At 42.9% G+C, this 17,280-nt stretch overlaps 1 protein-coding gene across 4 annotated transcripts in view; it reads left to right on the forward strand.

Annotated features, from left to right (window-relative positions):
* LOC107394330 (glutamate receptor 3) overlaps positions 1-17,280 on the forward strand; it is a 176,476-nt gene that overhangs the window by 77,590 nt on the left and 81,606 nt on the right. For all 4 annotated transcript variants that reach the window (XR_001574010.3, XM_015973347.3, XM_015973280.3 and 1 more), the window contains exon 4: positions 6,486-6,673. Coding sequence is in view for 3 of the 4 variants with exons in the window: in XM_015973347.3 (XP_015828833.3) it covers positions 6,486-6,673 (188 nt within the window). In the remaining variant the exon portion in view is untranslated. The remainder of the gene's footprint in view (positions 1-6,485; positions 6,674-17,280) is intronic.

The following is a 17,280-nucleotide window of genomic DNA, read 5'->3' on the forward strand; positions in this document are numbered from 1 at the left end:
TTATAATGAGGTGTGGCTTTAGTCAACCAGAAAGGATGGATGCTGGGAAGTCTACTGAAGGAATGGTTAAAGGAGTGCTACGGAAAGTGCCCAGGAGGATTTATTTCACAGGAAAACGGTGCTGCTTGTTTTCCCAGCTTCACCCCGGGAGGATGACAGCAACATGGAGAGCAACACTGACATCGCCACAGAAAACGTACGTGAGAAGTTCTTCTGAGGCTGTTCAACTCTGACGCTGAAGAAGATGACTTCAGTGGTTTCAGTGCGCAGGAGGACGATGAATAAACTAATCAATAACTTTTCTGTTTTGTTTGATCAGTTCAGTTACGTTCAGTTAAACTACGTTTTCAATTCAGTAGATGTCTGCGGCTTTTAGCCCGGTGCGGCTTATATTGAGGTGCGCTCTATAGTCTGGAAGTTATGGTAATTGAAGTAAAAAACCATCACATGTGAAGCACCAGATCCTGGAACACAAAGCATCTATTTAGTGACTTTCATCCTTCCACCATCAAAACATTGACTTGTTTGGTGTTTACAACAAAAAACCTTCAGAGATTTCTAAGTTCAGGATCATTTAAGGGTTTTACTCTGAACAACCTTGTTAAATTACCCCATTCAATAAAAATATACTCAAGGTCTGCAGAATGTTTTTACTCTATAATCTCCCTCTCTGCTACCGTGTATCAGCAGCAAATTCAATCACCTCTGAGATATATTCGATGCTTCTCAAAAAATATAAAAAACTATGCAGAGAGAAGCAGATAAATACAAATAAAAGGTTTTCTGGTAGCTCCATATCAACGGTGAGTTGACAGTGGATGTGGAGTCCATCTGCCTCACCAGTTTGGCTTTTCTTTGAAACAAAACATTTATGAGAGCGTCTACAAGGCTGACTTCATATGCCTCTACTGGTGGATAAAGATAACATAAATCTACATACAACTAGAAACGTCACTGGTTTCAACTTGCTTGCTTCTAATTCCATGTAAAACCATGACGGGGCACGTCAGTCAGTCGGAGACCTTTATTTACTGGAGAACTGGCACGTCTGAGCCAAGAGCTGCCACGTTCAGCTTGACTCATGTCCTTTTCAAAAGGTATTCCTCACAAATTACCTTAGACATTTAGCCTCATCCAGTTCTGATTCCTCTTTATTACAGCAGTAAATGCAGACTTATTTCATATATTTCGTTATTGGATTCGATCAGTAAATTGGCCGCTGGGATCATTGTAATGTGAGTGATGACAGTGCAGTAATACGAACAAGCTGAATCTCAGAAGCGGACGGTTTTAGCGAACACAGAGGTGCATCATTAGAGGAATTTGCTGTTTTTCTTTGAAGTTATAACAGATTGACTGTGAGATATGCAGGGAGGGGGTGAGAGAGAGCCTGTGTGGTGCTCCACACCAAACCCTAATGAGAGGCAGGGAACCAAAAGAGCTGGGCAATGAGATTAGATGCAACTCAATTCAATTACCGCTGAGCCGCCACGGGTGATGCTTCAAAACTCATCCTGTTAAGAACCCGGTTCAGAGACCAAGAGGGGAGGACTGCAGCTCTTGCTCAGCCGCCGTACGCTACGCTGCCACAGCATCTCATTCGCAACAGCTCTGATTAACAAGCACACAGGGTGTCTTTAGGCTCCATCTGGATTTGATAGCTAGAAAGAGCAGAAATAATTGAGTTTTCATCCATTTCAGCTGTTTATACTCTGCTCTACAAACTGTGTGGTTGTTTCAAGAGGGTGTTTGGAGATCAAGAAGGAACTTAACACCCCATTCAGGCGTGAAAATAGCCCCTCGCATATTCTAAAAGTTAAAATTGGCTGTTGATGTCCAACAAAGTCCTTCTGCCTTTAATTCCCCCATTGGCCCTGACACTCCCTCTCCCCTCTCAGCTCTCCGTATCGTCTCTGATTCCCTCCTGGGTTTGATATTACACCCCCACTCAGAAGTTTGGGGTAACGTGTTCTTGTTTGCCATGGAAACACACATGAAATAGACTATATGAACAGGACATAGAGATGTTAGAGTTAGAAGTAAGGATTTGAATGAAAATTCTGATTATTTAGACCTCTGGATTTAAGATAATCTAATGCCGTTTCACCCCTTCCTTTCAGGAGCATTTCCTAGATGAAGTCTTCCTCTGTATCATCCATCAGTCTACTCAGGGTTCAGATCTAGAGACTGTCCTGGCCACTCCACAACTCTGGCTTTTTCTTTAAATATGACTTTTTTAGGGTCATTACCTCCTTTTAGGAGGATCTTAGACCCAATCTGGATCCATCCACAGGGAACAGCATTGTGAGACCCTTGACTTCCACACTGTTTAAATCTCCCCTTTCGGAGCCCTCCAGCCCACTTTGCTGCACCACTCAACCGCAAAAGTGTTTTCAAAAATCAATTAGCCTCATAAAACGATTCACACGAAGAAGCAGCCAAACCAGGAGTTTTATGTTGAGGAGGACTGTCAGTCAGCTGGTAACAATTTAGATCTTTGTCTGTGAATCAACTGATTAATGAAATTGTTCGTGACTTTCCTAACCCTAACCCATTTAAAACATGTTCCTAAAACAAAGAAAGGTTAGTCTGTGCTTCTGCGAAGTTACACTACAGATGATCCCAGAGCATCCTTTCCAGCACGTTTTGTTTTTCTAACAGAATCTAAAGCATTAGCTCCAACCTCTGCTTGGCACCGTAACCTGGCAACGCCAGCTAGCAGGAACATGAATGCACTTTATCAGGTATCGAGAGAGAAGAATTAACCCTAAGTGGAGGTCAACATGACATCGCGTTCCTGTTTGGGACAGTGTAAGACGACAAAACAGGTTTTTAACGGGAATGTTTCACTTAGAACTATTACACTGAGAGGCAAAAATAAAGTGTAGCGTGTGTGTGTGTGTGTGTGTATGTGAATGTGTGTGTTGTAACTTCAATGTAATGGTGCCTCTGTGGCGTTATTAGTCCTGAGAAGCTTGATCAGCAGACGCAGCTGCTGTGTTTGTAATGCAGCAGAAGGAGGTGATGACGAAACCGTGTTGTTGACTTCTATAATTTATGTTTCATTTTTGTCGACTGTATTAGATTTTCGGATGCTGCTCAGCTGTAAGGATCCAGTTGGCCAAGAGGTGCATCACATTTATCGCTTTTTTTTCTACGATGGAAATAAATATCACTATCAAGAACATTTATGTGGGCTTCCAGTGCTGTTTAGGAGGATGAAATTATCGATCGGTTGAAGTTATTTGCGTCCAAGAGAGGTGACGGACAGATTTAAGCCCCCACAGAGAAGCTAAATGATTTATTAGTTTTACTGCTATTCGGCACAGAAAAAGGAGCTTTTAGTTTTATTGTTGCTGTCAGATAAATTATTTCAACTGAAAATCTTTTTCTTGTTTTTTTTATGCCTAAATAATGAAACGTAAAACTTTCTGCTGACTTTTGTGGAAATAAAGAAAAGAAAAAAAAAAACAGGAGCAAAAATAGTCCTTTTCTGGACAGACTGTTTACCGCCACCAGATTCCATCTCTTCATTTCCATACAAATGTAAAACTAGGCAGGCATGGAATCTTCTGTGAATCTTAAATGAATCCAATTGTTCCTGAGCAGTTCTGCACTGCCTGGAGGCGGTAGAAGAAGACAGATGCTGCACAAATCAGCAGTTTCAAAATAAAAGAAGCCCAATAATTCACTGACTGACACGACAGAGCTGCGCTCCGACACTCATATATGGGAAATCATTATTATTATTGTTACATTGTTTGCACCACAAAACTAAAAGATTTGAAAAAATGGAGATTACATCAACCTATCAGGCACTACACCCCTGCCACCCCCCTTGCTTAAACACCGTTGGTAGATATGTTAGCCCCCAGCGCCAGGCCTGTGCCCCCCCCAATAAACTGAACTCATTCCTGCGGGTGGTCAGGCTAAGCCTTAGAAACAGGGTGAGGAGCTCTGACATCCGGGGAGGCTTGGAGTAGAGGTGCTGCTCCTCCACATTGAGAGAAGCCAGCTCATGTGGTCAGGTTGGCTGAGGACACACTGGAGTGAATATATCTCCAGCATGACCCAGGACCTTGGGGTCCCACAGGTGAAGCAGGTGCAGGCAGCTGAGAGAACAGTTTGGGTGTCTCTGCTGGGGCTGCTAACCCTGAAATCCAGATAAACGCACGCAAACGGAAAGTAAAACCCAACGTTTACAAAACATGTTTAGAAGAACTTAATGCAACAGTTGAAGTTGAAACACACCAGAGCACCCCCTAGTGGCTGGCTGCAGGTATTAAACCCCGTCTGCTCCATGTCAACAACTAAAACATTAAAATACACTTTTGACAATTGTATTTCCAGGAGTTGACCCCAGCAGTTCCTTCCTGGCTTCTGTGTTGTAATTTGTTATTTTGAGGTTTGAAATGCACTGCGATTGTGTGCAAAAGAGCAGTAGGGGTTTCAGCCTCTTACCCCGGGTTTCCACGGGAGCTGTCAGCAGCACGTTACTGCAGCAGCACGTCTCGCTCGCGTAAACTGCTGCTTGGCCCTTCCCACGAGACGCGAAGCAGCAGGGGAGCAGCTGTCACCGACAGAGCACGAAGTCACACGAGTGACTTCGTCAGTAAACACAACAACAAGCAGGAGAAAATTACAACATGGTTTGTGTTTTATGTTCTGTCCGTTTTGTAATCGCCAATACGGACCTGAAAAACAAAGGAGACCACTAGCTAGGTGATAACTTCTCACGGGGCCGCACAGTTAGTAACTTTTTTTAGAAGTAAAGCAACCGGAAGGCAGTACGTTCTTTATTCTGAAAATCTCGGGAGCTTCTCTCCATTTCCGCGTCCGATTTCCTGTCTTTCCTTCCCCAAAAATGTCGAACTTGACCCGTTTCAGAAGCGTTGCGCGTAGAAAATAGAACCGGCGCGTAAGGGCCACGACATGCTGCTCCTGAGACGCGGCCGACTCGCGCTGTGACGGCTCTAGTGGAAAAGGTTCTGTTGACCACAGCGGTTCCTATCAGCAGCTATGACGTGCTGCTGCAGTAACGTGCTGCTGACGGCTCCCGTGGAAAGCCTGGGTTAGAGTGCAGACACATGTGAATGGGGTCATTTTCCTTCACTTTTTTTTTTTACAGCAAAAGGAGACAGAGACATGTCAGCCATCTTTGTTATATGCTGATGAGGATTTAAATGTGAAATTTAGGACGGGATGTTTAGCGAACAGATGTTTGATTTTGTTAAACAGTGAAAACTCCGAAAGGGCAGCCATATACATCTTCAGCGAGCGTCACATGAGATCAATTCATAAAACGCAACCTGAAAGCTGGATTTCCCCCGAACCCTGAGGTTGGGCGGTCTTCAAGCAGTGTGCCACTACTGCTCTGGATAGATGACGCGGTGCATGCCGACCCCCGCTTCTCATCCAGCCTCACGGCAAAAGGTCACCTCGTTGAGTTGTGGCTGTGTGAGGAAATGTGTGTGATACTTTTCCAAACTCAGAGGAGCACCTGAAAAGGACAGAAAATGCCAAACGTTTTCTTGGTATAGTTTCTTTGGACTTCATGCCGATGATTTACGGAAAGTGTTCAACTAAAACCAGCAAATGCTTACCCTGCCCTTCAGACTGTAACAGGCTATTTGGACATCAATTATTATTTTATAAAATGTGAATACAACCACCAAAATAGGGTATTGTTACACTTTTTTTCTCCATTCCTCTGTACGCATCAGCAACCCAGATGACTGAAGATGAAAAACGAGTGGAGGTGTAGAAACGGAGCTTATTTGACATTCAATTAGCAATTCCTTTGTCCTTGGTTTAATGAATCACCAGCACTGTGTTTGATTTCCATGAATAACCTTCATGTTCGTTCTCACTTGTTCAACACTGGAGATGAGTTAAGTCATTTTTATTCCAGCTTGTGTTACACGCAATCCATCCCCCCAGAAATAGGGCTGCATTATTCATTCTGTGGTGTGTGATTCGACCACAGTGTTTCTGAGCGTACCGTTAAATGAAAATATTCCACGCGTGAATTAATCATTGGAATGGCTCCTTCTCCATTCTTCTGGTAGCATAATGATCTCTTTCCAACGCTGGCCCAATGAATCTTTCATTGTCTGTATCTTTAAATGCACCGCCATGATCCTAGAGCAGACGAGAGACGTTTAGCAGCGCCGCCAAAGTTAACGCGCGGCAGAGCTAAATGCTGTAATCTAATTGACGTCAGACTGAATAACATCAGGAGTAATAGTATGGAGATGCAATTTATATCCTTTAATGTCAATGATATTGCCTTTTCAATATGCAAATATGAATTAATGTACTCACACATAAAACGTCCACGATAATACAGATGGAGTTTGCAGAACTCCTAATGCCCTTTAACCAACGCATTCAAATATCAACCTCTCCAGAATATTCCAGAACCACCCTGTTTTTGCCCTAAACTGTCACTTTTCTAATTGTCTTTATTTTCTTCATCTCCGTAGGTTTCTCCATACTGCAGGCCATCATGGAGGCGGCTGTGGCGAACAGCTGGCAGGTGACCGCTCGCTCCGTCAGCAGCACAACAGACGCAGCAGAGTTCAGACGCATCATCGAGGAGATGGACAGGAGGCAGGAGAAGCTCTTTGTGATAGACTGTGAGGTGGACAGGATCAATACCATATTAGAGCAGGTGAGTCCTAAACTCCACATCAGGTCAAGCATGAAAAAACAAAACAGCCATACCTTCCAGGTAGCTCAGCTTTGCTGCCAGAAGGAAAAAAAACAACTAGATAGAAATTTCAAGCAAACACAGCCTGCAAAGATCAACCCTGCTATGATAAATCCATATCCATCTTTATAAGCTGTAATAAAGTAATAGTTATAAAGCCTAACCCACACACACTGTGTCTCATCACGTTTACTCTTGGTATACCATGAACCTGGTTGACTCTGCCTGCTGAAACTCCAGCAGGAGCAGAAACTGTCCGAATTAGTTACGGTAAAAGAGTCTCTCCTTATCTTCAGGTCAATAGAAACTACAGCAATAGAAACATGTAGCTAGCATCCTGCTTGGCTTGTCTCAGATGCTTCTGTCTAATTTGTGATCACAGTACCTGATTACCTGTAAATCTACACTGTTAGAAAGATAAAAGGTTTTACATTTACTTCAGTATTGAACCAAGCTACACGACAGTTTAGTATATCAACAGAAATGTTAATGCTGCTGCCAGTGGTAACCACACACCTGTGAGACACAAACACACAGGAGCACAAGCTTGTCAATAGAAACTGAGCCCCAATTGTTTAAGTCACTAATTTCCCCCAAATCCCATTGTTGTGTATGTGGAAGTTGTTTTTGTACAGTGTACCATACCAAAGGACGAATCCAGGAGGAGATACACACTAAAACAGTTAAAGAAACAAGAGACTGATGAGCAGAAAGCCTATTTGTTGTGTTTTATTTACACTTGAATGAAAAACCAGACTAACACATGACGTGTGTGAATTTTTACCTTTGGCAGGAAGAATCTGTTGATGTTTTCTTACAGTAAAGTCGACGATAGTTTATCTATAAATGATGTTCATCTCGGTCCAGCTTGCTGCTCTGTGTACTACTTTCCTTCTTTCACAGTTGTCCTCAGAGCAGCGGAAACAGCCATCTCTATCAGTTTGTTCCGTTTTCTGCCAGTCACGGTCATGCTTATCAGAAACTGAGGTCCACCACAGCCTGTAGGAATGACCAGTGCCATGCTGGCCGGCTGCAGCAGTCTGCCAGGTTGTCTGCTGGGAGGAATAATTGGACTGGAGTCCACGGGGTCGGCCCTTCGGAGGCCTCGGGCAACAAGAACAGACTCAATCAGCTTGTTTTAAGAGTGCGCTCACATTTAAGACCTGCCTATTTGTGAGTGAAGGGACATTAACTAATATCTGTTTCATGTTTTTTTACATGATTTTTTAGATCCAAGTGATTATTTTCCAGTTTGAGTGTCAGGTTGTTTGAAGAGGAGCACCTAAGGGTGGAGAGGTGTTGGTGTGAGCGGCCATCTGAACAAACCAAGCTGTTTAATCCCTCCCTTAACTACCCAAAACCTCCTCCTATCACGTCGACTGCCTGAAGAGCAAAAGAAAGGTCCGCCTGTCCTAGTAGAAGTGGAAACACAATTACCAGGAATAGATGAGTGGCTGTTTATTTCATCCGTTCGTCTGCTTCCCGCCGCCCTGCGACCCCGCTCCTCACTGCCTGCTTAGAAAGACCATCAGTCCCAGAAATGGATTCTGCTCGTTAGCGTTCATTTAGATATCGGCTTCTCTTTGCTTCCCAATGTCCCCTCAACAACTGCTATTTTCACTTGTTTTTTTTATTCATCTAATTTGATCCCAGAGTCATAGTGTTAAACAGAATCACTGTTTGTGTTAATTTTCTGTAATTTAATTCTTACGCTTTACATTTCCTCCTGGTAGGACCTTAATTACATTTATTCCAGTTTTATGTAATGGCACCAAACATGGCCTTAAAGGGAACAAGCAGACAATAATGATGCTCTGTAATAATCTGATCTCTTCCCTCTGTTATTACCATCACACATTGAGCTCGCCAGACTTTGTTTTTGTGCAGAGACATGAAATAATGTCTTTACAGCAGCTAACCTTCAAAGCAGCGGTGCTCTTGGTTTTGCCCCGTCTCTCTGTGACAGCCCCAGCGTGGGACTTTGTTTTTTTCTGTTTTTGGAGCTAATTGGAATAATCCATCCAGCTCTGCCAATATAAATGAGTCACAGGCATTCAGGGGAGCTGCTGGACATCCCTCTGAAGCCGCCACCTATTGGGCCGTGCCATCATATAGTGAGGCAGGAATGGGCCTTGTCCCATTAGGACAATTCACACCAAAAATGGCACCCACTGTCAGCTTTGTGGAGACCCTGTGGCTCCAACCTGCTGCTGCAGTTCTATTAAGTAACGATTGTAGACAGATACAGATACATCTGCGGCGGACTGGATGCCAACGTCTGCATCCTGATGTTGACTCGCTGCTTTAGTCCGTCAAGGTCACATCCGCCTGTTCAGGGTGGAATCACAAAGCAGAGCAGATCCAGTGAGCTGCATGGGGGAAAATGGCAAGAGAAAATCTTCTCAGTGGCTCAACTTTAGGATTTAATTGTAAGTAATCCCACAGCGCAGTGATTGTCTTTATAGCAGCCGAGGAAGCTTATGACGTGTGGAGACATCTTGAAAGGGCGAGCCAGGCTGAGCCTGGAGCTGGCACATTTTAGTACAATTGGTCTGCAGAAGAAAGATGAAAAATAAATAGTGCTGACCTTCATTAGAATAACTTATGACACGGTTTTATCTTTAAACATCTGTGTTGAAATTCTAATTCCATCTTTTAGTTCTTATTACACTGCATGCAGCCGCAAACGAAACGTTGCGGGTAAATAAAACCTTTCTGTGTTTTAAAAAGATCTAAAAGATGGAATTATGACACAGTTGTTGCATTCCCATTAAAGTGGAATTAAGGACATCTGTTGGTACCGCAAACAGAACACAGATCAACTTACTTAAAAGTTAGTTATTACTGTAGTTAAGGCTGAAAAAAGTCACCACGTTTTATTATTTTTGCTTTGAAAGTCAGTTGTTCTCTGGCTCTGAACACAGAGAAACTCCCTGGGTCTCACAGCAGGGCGGACATGCCCATTGTGGTGGTTGGAACGAGTGTCATCCGGCGTTTAACCAGTCTGGGCGAAACTATGACTGATACAGCGCTGACATGAGCCAGGAGTACACTTGGTATAGTGTTTTTTTCTGAGGACATTGCTGCAACACGCTAGTGTAGATTCTCAATCATCCAAAACACGATCATCTTATGGTAAAATGGTAAATGGTAAATGGCCTGTACTTGATATAGCACCTTCTAGAGTCCTGGAACCCCCCAAGGCGCTTTACAACACAATCAGTCATTCACCCATTCACACACACATTCACACACTGATGGTGATGAGCTACCTATGTAGCCACAGCTGCCCTGGGGCGCACTGACAGAGGCGAGGCTGCCGAGCACTGGCGCCACCAGTCCCTCCGACCACCACCAGCAGGCAACGTGGGTTAAGTGTCTTGCCCAAGGACACAACGACAGACTGAGCGGGGCTTGAACCTGCAACCTTCCGATTACGGGGCGAGCACTTAACTCCTGTGCCACCGTCGCCCCAAATCCCATTGTTGTGTATGTGGAAGTCGTTTTTGAGTAGTAAATGAAAACTACTGGATTTTTCTGGTTATCTGGAAGACATTAGGCGTGTTTCTAATCCAGAATAATTTTACCGGAACTTCCTGGCATACGCATATGACTCCACTTCATCAGGCTGGCTGACCAGCCCATTTTCAGGAACCAAGGGAGTACCTGAACGGGCTAGGTACACGGAAAGGCCCAGTAGAGTGGCTGAACGGAACGTTTTGTCAACTCACCCTGACTGGTTGGAATTCAGTAGGAAATGACATCAGCAGACATCCAAAAATGTCTGCATTAGTAAAATTAGAAGAGATTCTTGCGAAGCAGATTGGAAACACAAGTAAATAAGCACATTTCATGCAGCTTAAATAGCTGTAACTAAACTCCCAAGACCAAGAAATACAGCGGTGTCAGGTATAGAGAACTGGACCCAAAAGCATGGCTCGAAAACGAGGAGATAAAAAGCAATTGTCCTTTATTAAGGCAGAGGTCAAAAACAGGCATAAAATTCCAACAAATCCAAGTAAGCTGGCAACAGGGCAGAGACGAATGAACCAAAACAAAGTGAAAGATAATGAGCCCAAGCACTATCACGGCTGGAACGAAGTGCTAGAAGACAACAACGAACTGGCAACTGAAAGGAGAACAGAGAGAGGTTCAATACAAGTCAACACAGCTGAGATGATTCTGGTTAACGAAGGACAGGAAGTGACACAGAGGAGAGAGGAGGATGTCAAAGTAAAACAGGAAACAAATAACTGGGCTCTTGGCAGGTGTTACACAGCGGAAATCCCCCCACAAAGACGTCATACATGGGGGTTTGTTGTCTCCGAGCACGGCGCCTCTCTTGGTCACTGAACGCCACTCACAGCAGATCTCTGTCCTCACAATGCATTAAGTTGCCTGACTTTGACAGAATAGACCTTTTAATGTTACTGTGGCCATTTATTTGTGCTGATCAGTGGCATCACTCACTGCTGAAGCAGTCTCGATATGCTGATGTCTGTGCCAAGTCCTGAAATGGCTGATTTCTTTTATGGAGACTGAGAGGACCGGGCCATCGTATCTCCTGGTCAATTTATCCTCCCAGAATTTACCCTGAAGCTCCAACAATGAAAATGTGTCTATTTTACTTCTCACCCAAGAAGCTTCTTCAGTTCTAAAACATGGGTTGTCAGCAATGGTGGCCAGAAACAAACACACCGATCGTCCTGCGAGTCTTTTTGAATACTTTTATTGAAACAGTATGTCAAAGTATGTTTTTTTCTAAATTAAGTAGATGTTATTGTTTCTTTTATTCCAGATCATGTGCCAGCAGCACTCATCATAACATAGACATGTTTTTGGCTGATCCATGTGATTGGTAGCTTACCTGATAGGAATGTTCCTACTTCCTGGTCCAATAGGAACCTGCAGGAGTGTGTCAGTAAAACTCCATCAGGGCTGACTTGACCCTAGTAGAGATAAGTTTGACCCCGGTGTAGAGTTTGGTGGGAATCATCATTGAGGCAGAAAGTTTCTGTCTTTTTCTCGATTTTGCAAATCATGTGTTTAAGAAATTTGTGACATTATTTCTTCTTGTACAGTTTTTTTATTCAGTTTATTTATAAAGTGCCAAATCACGACAAGCATCGTCTAAAGATACTTCAAAGTCAGCCTTCCAATACAGTTCAGTGCACTAGGCCAACGAGTAAAAGGTTTCCTATATTAGCCAGGTCCTTCTTGTTTTTTTTTTGTCTATTTTTAAACAATAACAAAATGAAAAGGGCTAATTATAATGCATTTTAAAAGCAAACGTACAACCATTACTAAATTACGATGTAAAAATTTGTCATTAGATTTTACTTTGGTCTGAGAGTGAACAAGCATCCATATTTACAGCACTCACCAAAGATGAACACTAACAGCAGCTTAGTCGACCAAACAGAAACATGCACAATGCTTTTCTTTCAAATCCTTTAAAGTATTGAACTTTGAGTCTGGGTGTGGAAAAGCGCTTTGCCTATGTATACGTTTACATGCAGCCAATATCCGGGTTATGATCGGGTTAAGGTCGGTATTCGGGTTTCTGAGTTGATCAGAATAACCCGTTTGCAAGCATAAATAGAAAGAGTTACCCCTAACTTGCATAACCCGATTTAAATGCGGACGTTGGGGTAGCGTCAGGACGTATGGACTACGTCCAGACGCAATATGCGTCATTTCCGGTTCTTCTTGTTGCGGTATCCGTGAAAACAACAACATGTTTCCCAGTTCGGAAGAGATAGCAACCGCGTTTGTTTGCGCTTTAGTTTCTTCGTCACTCCAAAAGTGTGGTGCTGTGCCGCGACTCGCCATGTTGCTCCCAACTTGTTGTTTACTTCCGGTGTTCTGGCGCATACAAGACGTCTCGCTACTCAAAAGACCAAGATTCCTTGCGAACAGAGCATGCGCAGAACACACGCTTTGATGGGGATATCCCGACATGCGTTTACACGACCAAACATTCGGGTTAGAAAAGGGTTACCCCAGGTGTAGTAACCGGGTTTTTAAAAACCCGGTTAGGAGCATATCCGGGTTTTTGGCGGTGTTTACAAGGACCTGCGGAACCGGGTTATTGTGAACATTCGGGTTTTAAAAGGGTCACTGGCTGCATGTAAACGCACTCATTGATTCTATAGCAGAACGTCTGGTGTTTGCATTTACTCTGATGATTAAACAACAATTAAAGTGTTGTTGCTGGTTTTCTGGTAGGCCAATCAGTTAATGAATCAGTTGTGTTTGGTTTTAATCCCAGACTAGTTTATGAAGGCTTCTCCAGAAACACAACTCCATCTAGCTCAGTTTTATTGGCTTTATGTTGTAGTTGGACATGATTTAACAACACATTGACACACCTATTGACATGCTGCAGCATCAGGACGTGTTTTATTCAAGGGCTCTCTGCAATTCTGTTTTTGCTACACCGGGGGCCTTATCATTTTATGCTAGTCAAGATTTATCACCTATAAGACTTCTCCATCAAAGCCGTAACCCTGCGCTGAAGAACCCTATAGCAAAACTTCCCCTGTGGTAAAATGGAGAGAGCATCTCTCTGCTGTTGTCAATCCGTCCCTTTCAATTAATTCTGTCCAAGATTTCATAGGTTGATCAGGATGTTTGTGGCAGAAAAACTAAAACTACTCTAAGTATGTGTTGTCAGTACTTACCATAACGAAGGTTTTAACCATGCAATACATCCCAGTCTCCAAGGTTACGTTGAGACCTACTAGATGTGTCTAATCTGATGCAGTAATGAGATTAGATGAGAGTTGTCTTGTTGGGCATTTTTGCTTGTGGTACAGTATGTGTGTGCTGGAGAAGCAATAACTAAAGAAATGAAGACAAAAAAGAGAAAAAACAAAGGAGGAAAGACAGGGGACAAGCCCTGGGCAAGCAAGCTGTTCAAAGGAAGCCAGGCAAGGAGCCCTCTGCCAGCCACAAAGCTGCATTTTATTGCAGGAAAAGACAATAAGAAGCAAACTGGATTCACACAGTGAGTGTAAACAATTGAGTTGGGATTTGTCAGAAAAACATTCCACTGCCTCTGGAGGCTTTAAGGGTGGCCATTACGCACGGGACCCTTCAGCAGAAAACACTTTTTTATTGCACTGCAGAAATTCAAGTGCAGCTTTAGATATCATGCACATGATGAGTTATATTTCATGGGTTCAAAAGCAATATCTTAATATCTTTTACCACAATTATGTGTTATTTTGGCTTAGTTTGGTCTCACACTTACACACACAAACACACGCACACATTTATGAGATCAGCAAAAACACCAGAGCCAGCAAGTTGAGAAAACAATTGATTTTGAGCACATGTACACAATGCTAGAAGATTTCAACGTATAGAAGTGCTGCCAGCTAAATTTAATGATCACACTGAAGAAATAACACCATGTTTGCAGATTATTAGCACAACTAAGCTGATTCTACTCAGTGAAGTAGTGACTGTGTCTACGTCCTTGTAGCTGGAGGCCAAAACCATTCTGCAGTCTACTTCCTCTGTTATACGTTCTGTCTTTGCTCTTTAGGTTCAATTTTCCATTTTTATTACGATATTTCTTAAAACGTTTTAAAATATTTTGTGCGTGTGTGTGTGTGTGTGTGTGTGTGTGTGTGTGTGTGTGTGTGTGTGTGTGTGTGTGTGTGTGTGTGTGTGTGTGTGTGTGTGTGTGTGATGTGCCTCATGATTTTTACGTTGAGAGGTGCTATGAAAAATGTTTTTTCTTCTTCTATCCATCAGCATGAATAGGCTGCTGTTTGCATTGGAAGGGCCGATCCCCAGCGTGTAACAGACTACTAGGCCCAAGTAGCAGAAGCAGGTGACTAGCCTAAACGCATTATGATAAATGAATGACGCACACTTTGCATAGCACCTTTCAGACTCAGGACTCCAAAGCCCTTTACACCACAGTGTATAATTCATCCATTCACACACTGATGGTGATGAGCTACAGTGTAGCCACAGCTGCCCTGGAGCTCACTGACAGAGGTCAGGCTGCAGAGTAGGGCTGAAGGATTTTAGGAAAATATTTAATTGCAATTTTTCTAGCAGAAATTGCGATTTCGGTTCAATTCACGATTTTCTGCAGACAAAGGTCCAACATTAGCCTGCCAGGGCATCCTGTAGATTAAGTGAAAAGATGGTCTAGATTCTAATTTAGTAATCAAATCATTCCCATTAATATTTTCTATTTAATTATACAATAAAAACAGTTAAAGCTACTAATATTTTCTCCCATTCTTATCTTTTTACTTTTTAATGTGTTTGCGAATCAACTTGTGTTTGTGATTTTTATCTAGAGGAGCTTTATTAAAACAGTTCTACTCCAAAAATGCATGGAGGAAATCTGCAGGTAGAAATAGATTTTAAATGTATTAAATAACAAAAAACACAGTTTTCCCTGCATTACCAAGATAGGCTGGCTGCACGTTTTTGAAGCCGTCTGATAGTTTTTCCTCACTAAAACGTTTGTTCCGTGAGAGACGCACGCATTCTGACACCTTAGATTGTTTGAACTAACGTGTGCCGTCAGAAACATTCAGACCATTTTTAAAAGAGAAGTTGAACTTTTAAGTCAACTACAGTGCGCGACTCAATGCTCGCGCTGATGAAGTATAAACCAAGCTTTAGAAGTCAGCCTGAACCTGCTGATGTGGGAGGAGTCTCTCTCTCCCTTACTCAACTGCGTTCTCTCTTATCCCGGGCTCGCCATTATTATGGGCTCTAGCAGCGCTGTGTGTGGAAACATAAAACAGGAAAACAACCTGAACATGTAGCTCTGTCAGCTGTGGAGCTGGGTATGGCGTTTAAAGCGTGCCACAACCCGTGCACGCGCATTGGGTCCACAGCGCGCGTGTGAACGGGAATCGCGAGCGAAAATATACATGGCAGCGCGCGTGTGAACGGGACTCGCGAGCGAAAATATACATGGCGAGAGGTCATTTGTGCACTGAGAGGGAGCAAACTGTGTCTGTGAGCGCACAAGGATGTGCACAAGTGACAAACCTGCGTGCGCGCGTTGTCAACGAGCACACGGCAGAGGAAAACGTGCGCGCGCGGCAGTCTCTGTGCGCGCGGCAGCCTCTCTGCGCGCTCGGTTTCTGACTCCTGCTCGCTCGGCTGTAAGGGCTTTTGGCACTCTGGAGGCGTGGCCTGTGGCAGATCTTCTCTGTCCTCTGATTGGTTAGTTTACCCCGCACTTTACCCTCTACCTATCTATATAAAAAAGTCTGATATTCAGTAGCTGCTGTCATAGCTCAGCTGGGAGAGCGGGTGACTCTCCCCCCGGAGGATCCAGGTTCGAGTCCGAGCAAGGAAAATGTAGTAGACATCATGTTAATTTTTCTTAATTCCAGGTATTTTACAGTTGTGACCGTTCAACTGTCATTAAACGTCCGAATGTTTGCTGGGCAGTGTTTTAAAAAGTGCACATAAGCTAGATGGTTTTAACCATATAAAATTACATTTTTTGTGATACTGGAAAAATACATACTGAAATAAAACTACTGATTGAAAACTTTATGACTGTGGTTGTACAATATATGACTCACTAATACACTGCAAACTCCCTTAGAGTGGGGCTTCGAGAGAGAGAGAGAGAGAGAGAGAGAGAGAGAGAGAGAGAGAGAGAGAGAGAGAGAGAGAGAGAGAGAGAGAAGTTCTTGCCTCATTAATGTATTGTTTATTTTTTTCAGTATTTAATTGACAAATTATCCTTTCAAATAATTAATTGATGAGTTACATAATTGTCCATTTAGAATTGTTGAATGGACTGAGTAAAGTTTGGTGCACTTTATATATTTCAAAACATGTTTTTTTTAATGATGCATATAAATAATTTAAATGTTAATTTAATGAAATATTTCTATTTTTTCATTACCTCACCCTTGTTTTGACAAAAATGGGACCTTGCTGGATAATATCATGGAGAAACTATTTGTTCACAGTACATGGCTCAGTGAGGATCTGTGTAAAGGAGGAGATACTCAGAAATCTGTCTGCAGATTGTTACAACCCAGAGTGGAAGTGGTGGGCTGTAATAAGAAAGGAGACCAAACAGAGGAGTGGGGGTTCAACAACTGATTTATTTAACAAAAGTAAGTGTAACCGGATTACAGGATACAATAAGATAATTAAAAGAAAAAATAAACAAATGGGCCAATAATTAGGTTCGGGGAGAATTGGAGGTTGTTTAAGAATGACTGGAGTCACGGGTATAGCATGAAACGGTTTATATACTAAATTTTAATAAAAATGGGAAATATAACACATAAAGATAACACACAAAAACAGATGAAAACAATCGACAATAGTAAAATGGTCGGTATGAGATTTGATCATATGAGTCACAAGTCAGCCGGCGTCAAGTCAAATCCCCACGCTTGGGGTGAAAGTCAGAGTCCGGTGGTGCGATTTTTTCCTACCACACCGTTGAGATTGTTCACAGAAGAGAGCAGTCTGCTCTTCAGTTACTTGAGATGTCCTGGTTCGTTCAGTGGTTAAGGCTCGCCATCTCCCTCGTCAGGAAGAAATCCAGTTCTCGT

The sequence above is a fragment of the Nothobranchius furzeri genome, chromosome 1 (genome assembly GCF_043380555.1).
Source record: "Nothobranchius furzeri strain GRZ-AD chromosome 1, NfurGRZ-RIMD1, whole genome shotgun sequence".
Lineage (NCBI taxonomy): Eukaryota > Metazoa > Chordata > Actinopteri > Cyprinodontiformes > Nothobranchiidae > Nothobranchius > Nothobranchius furzeri.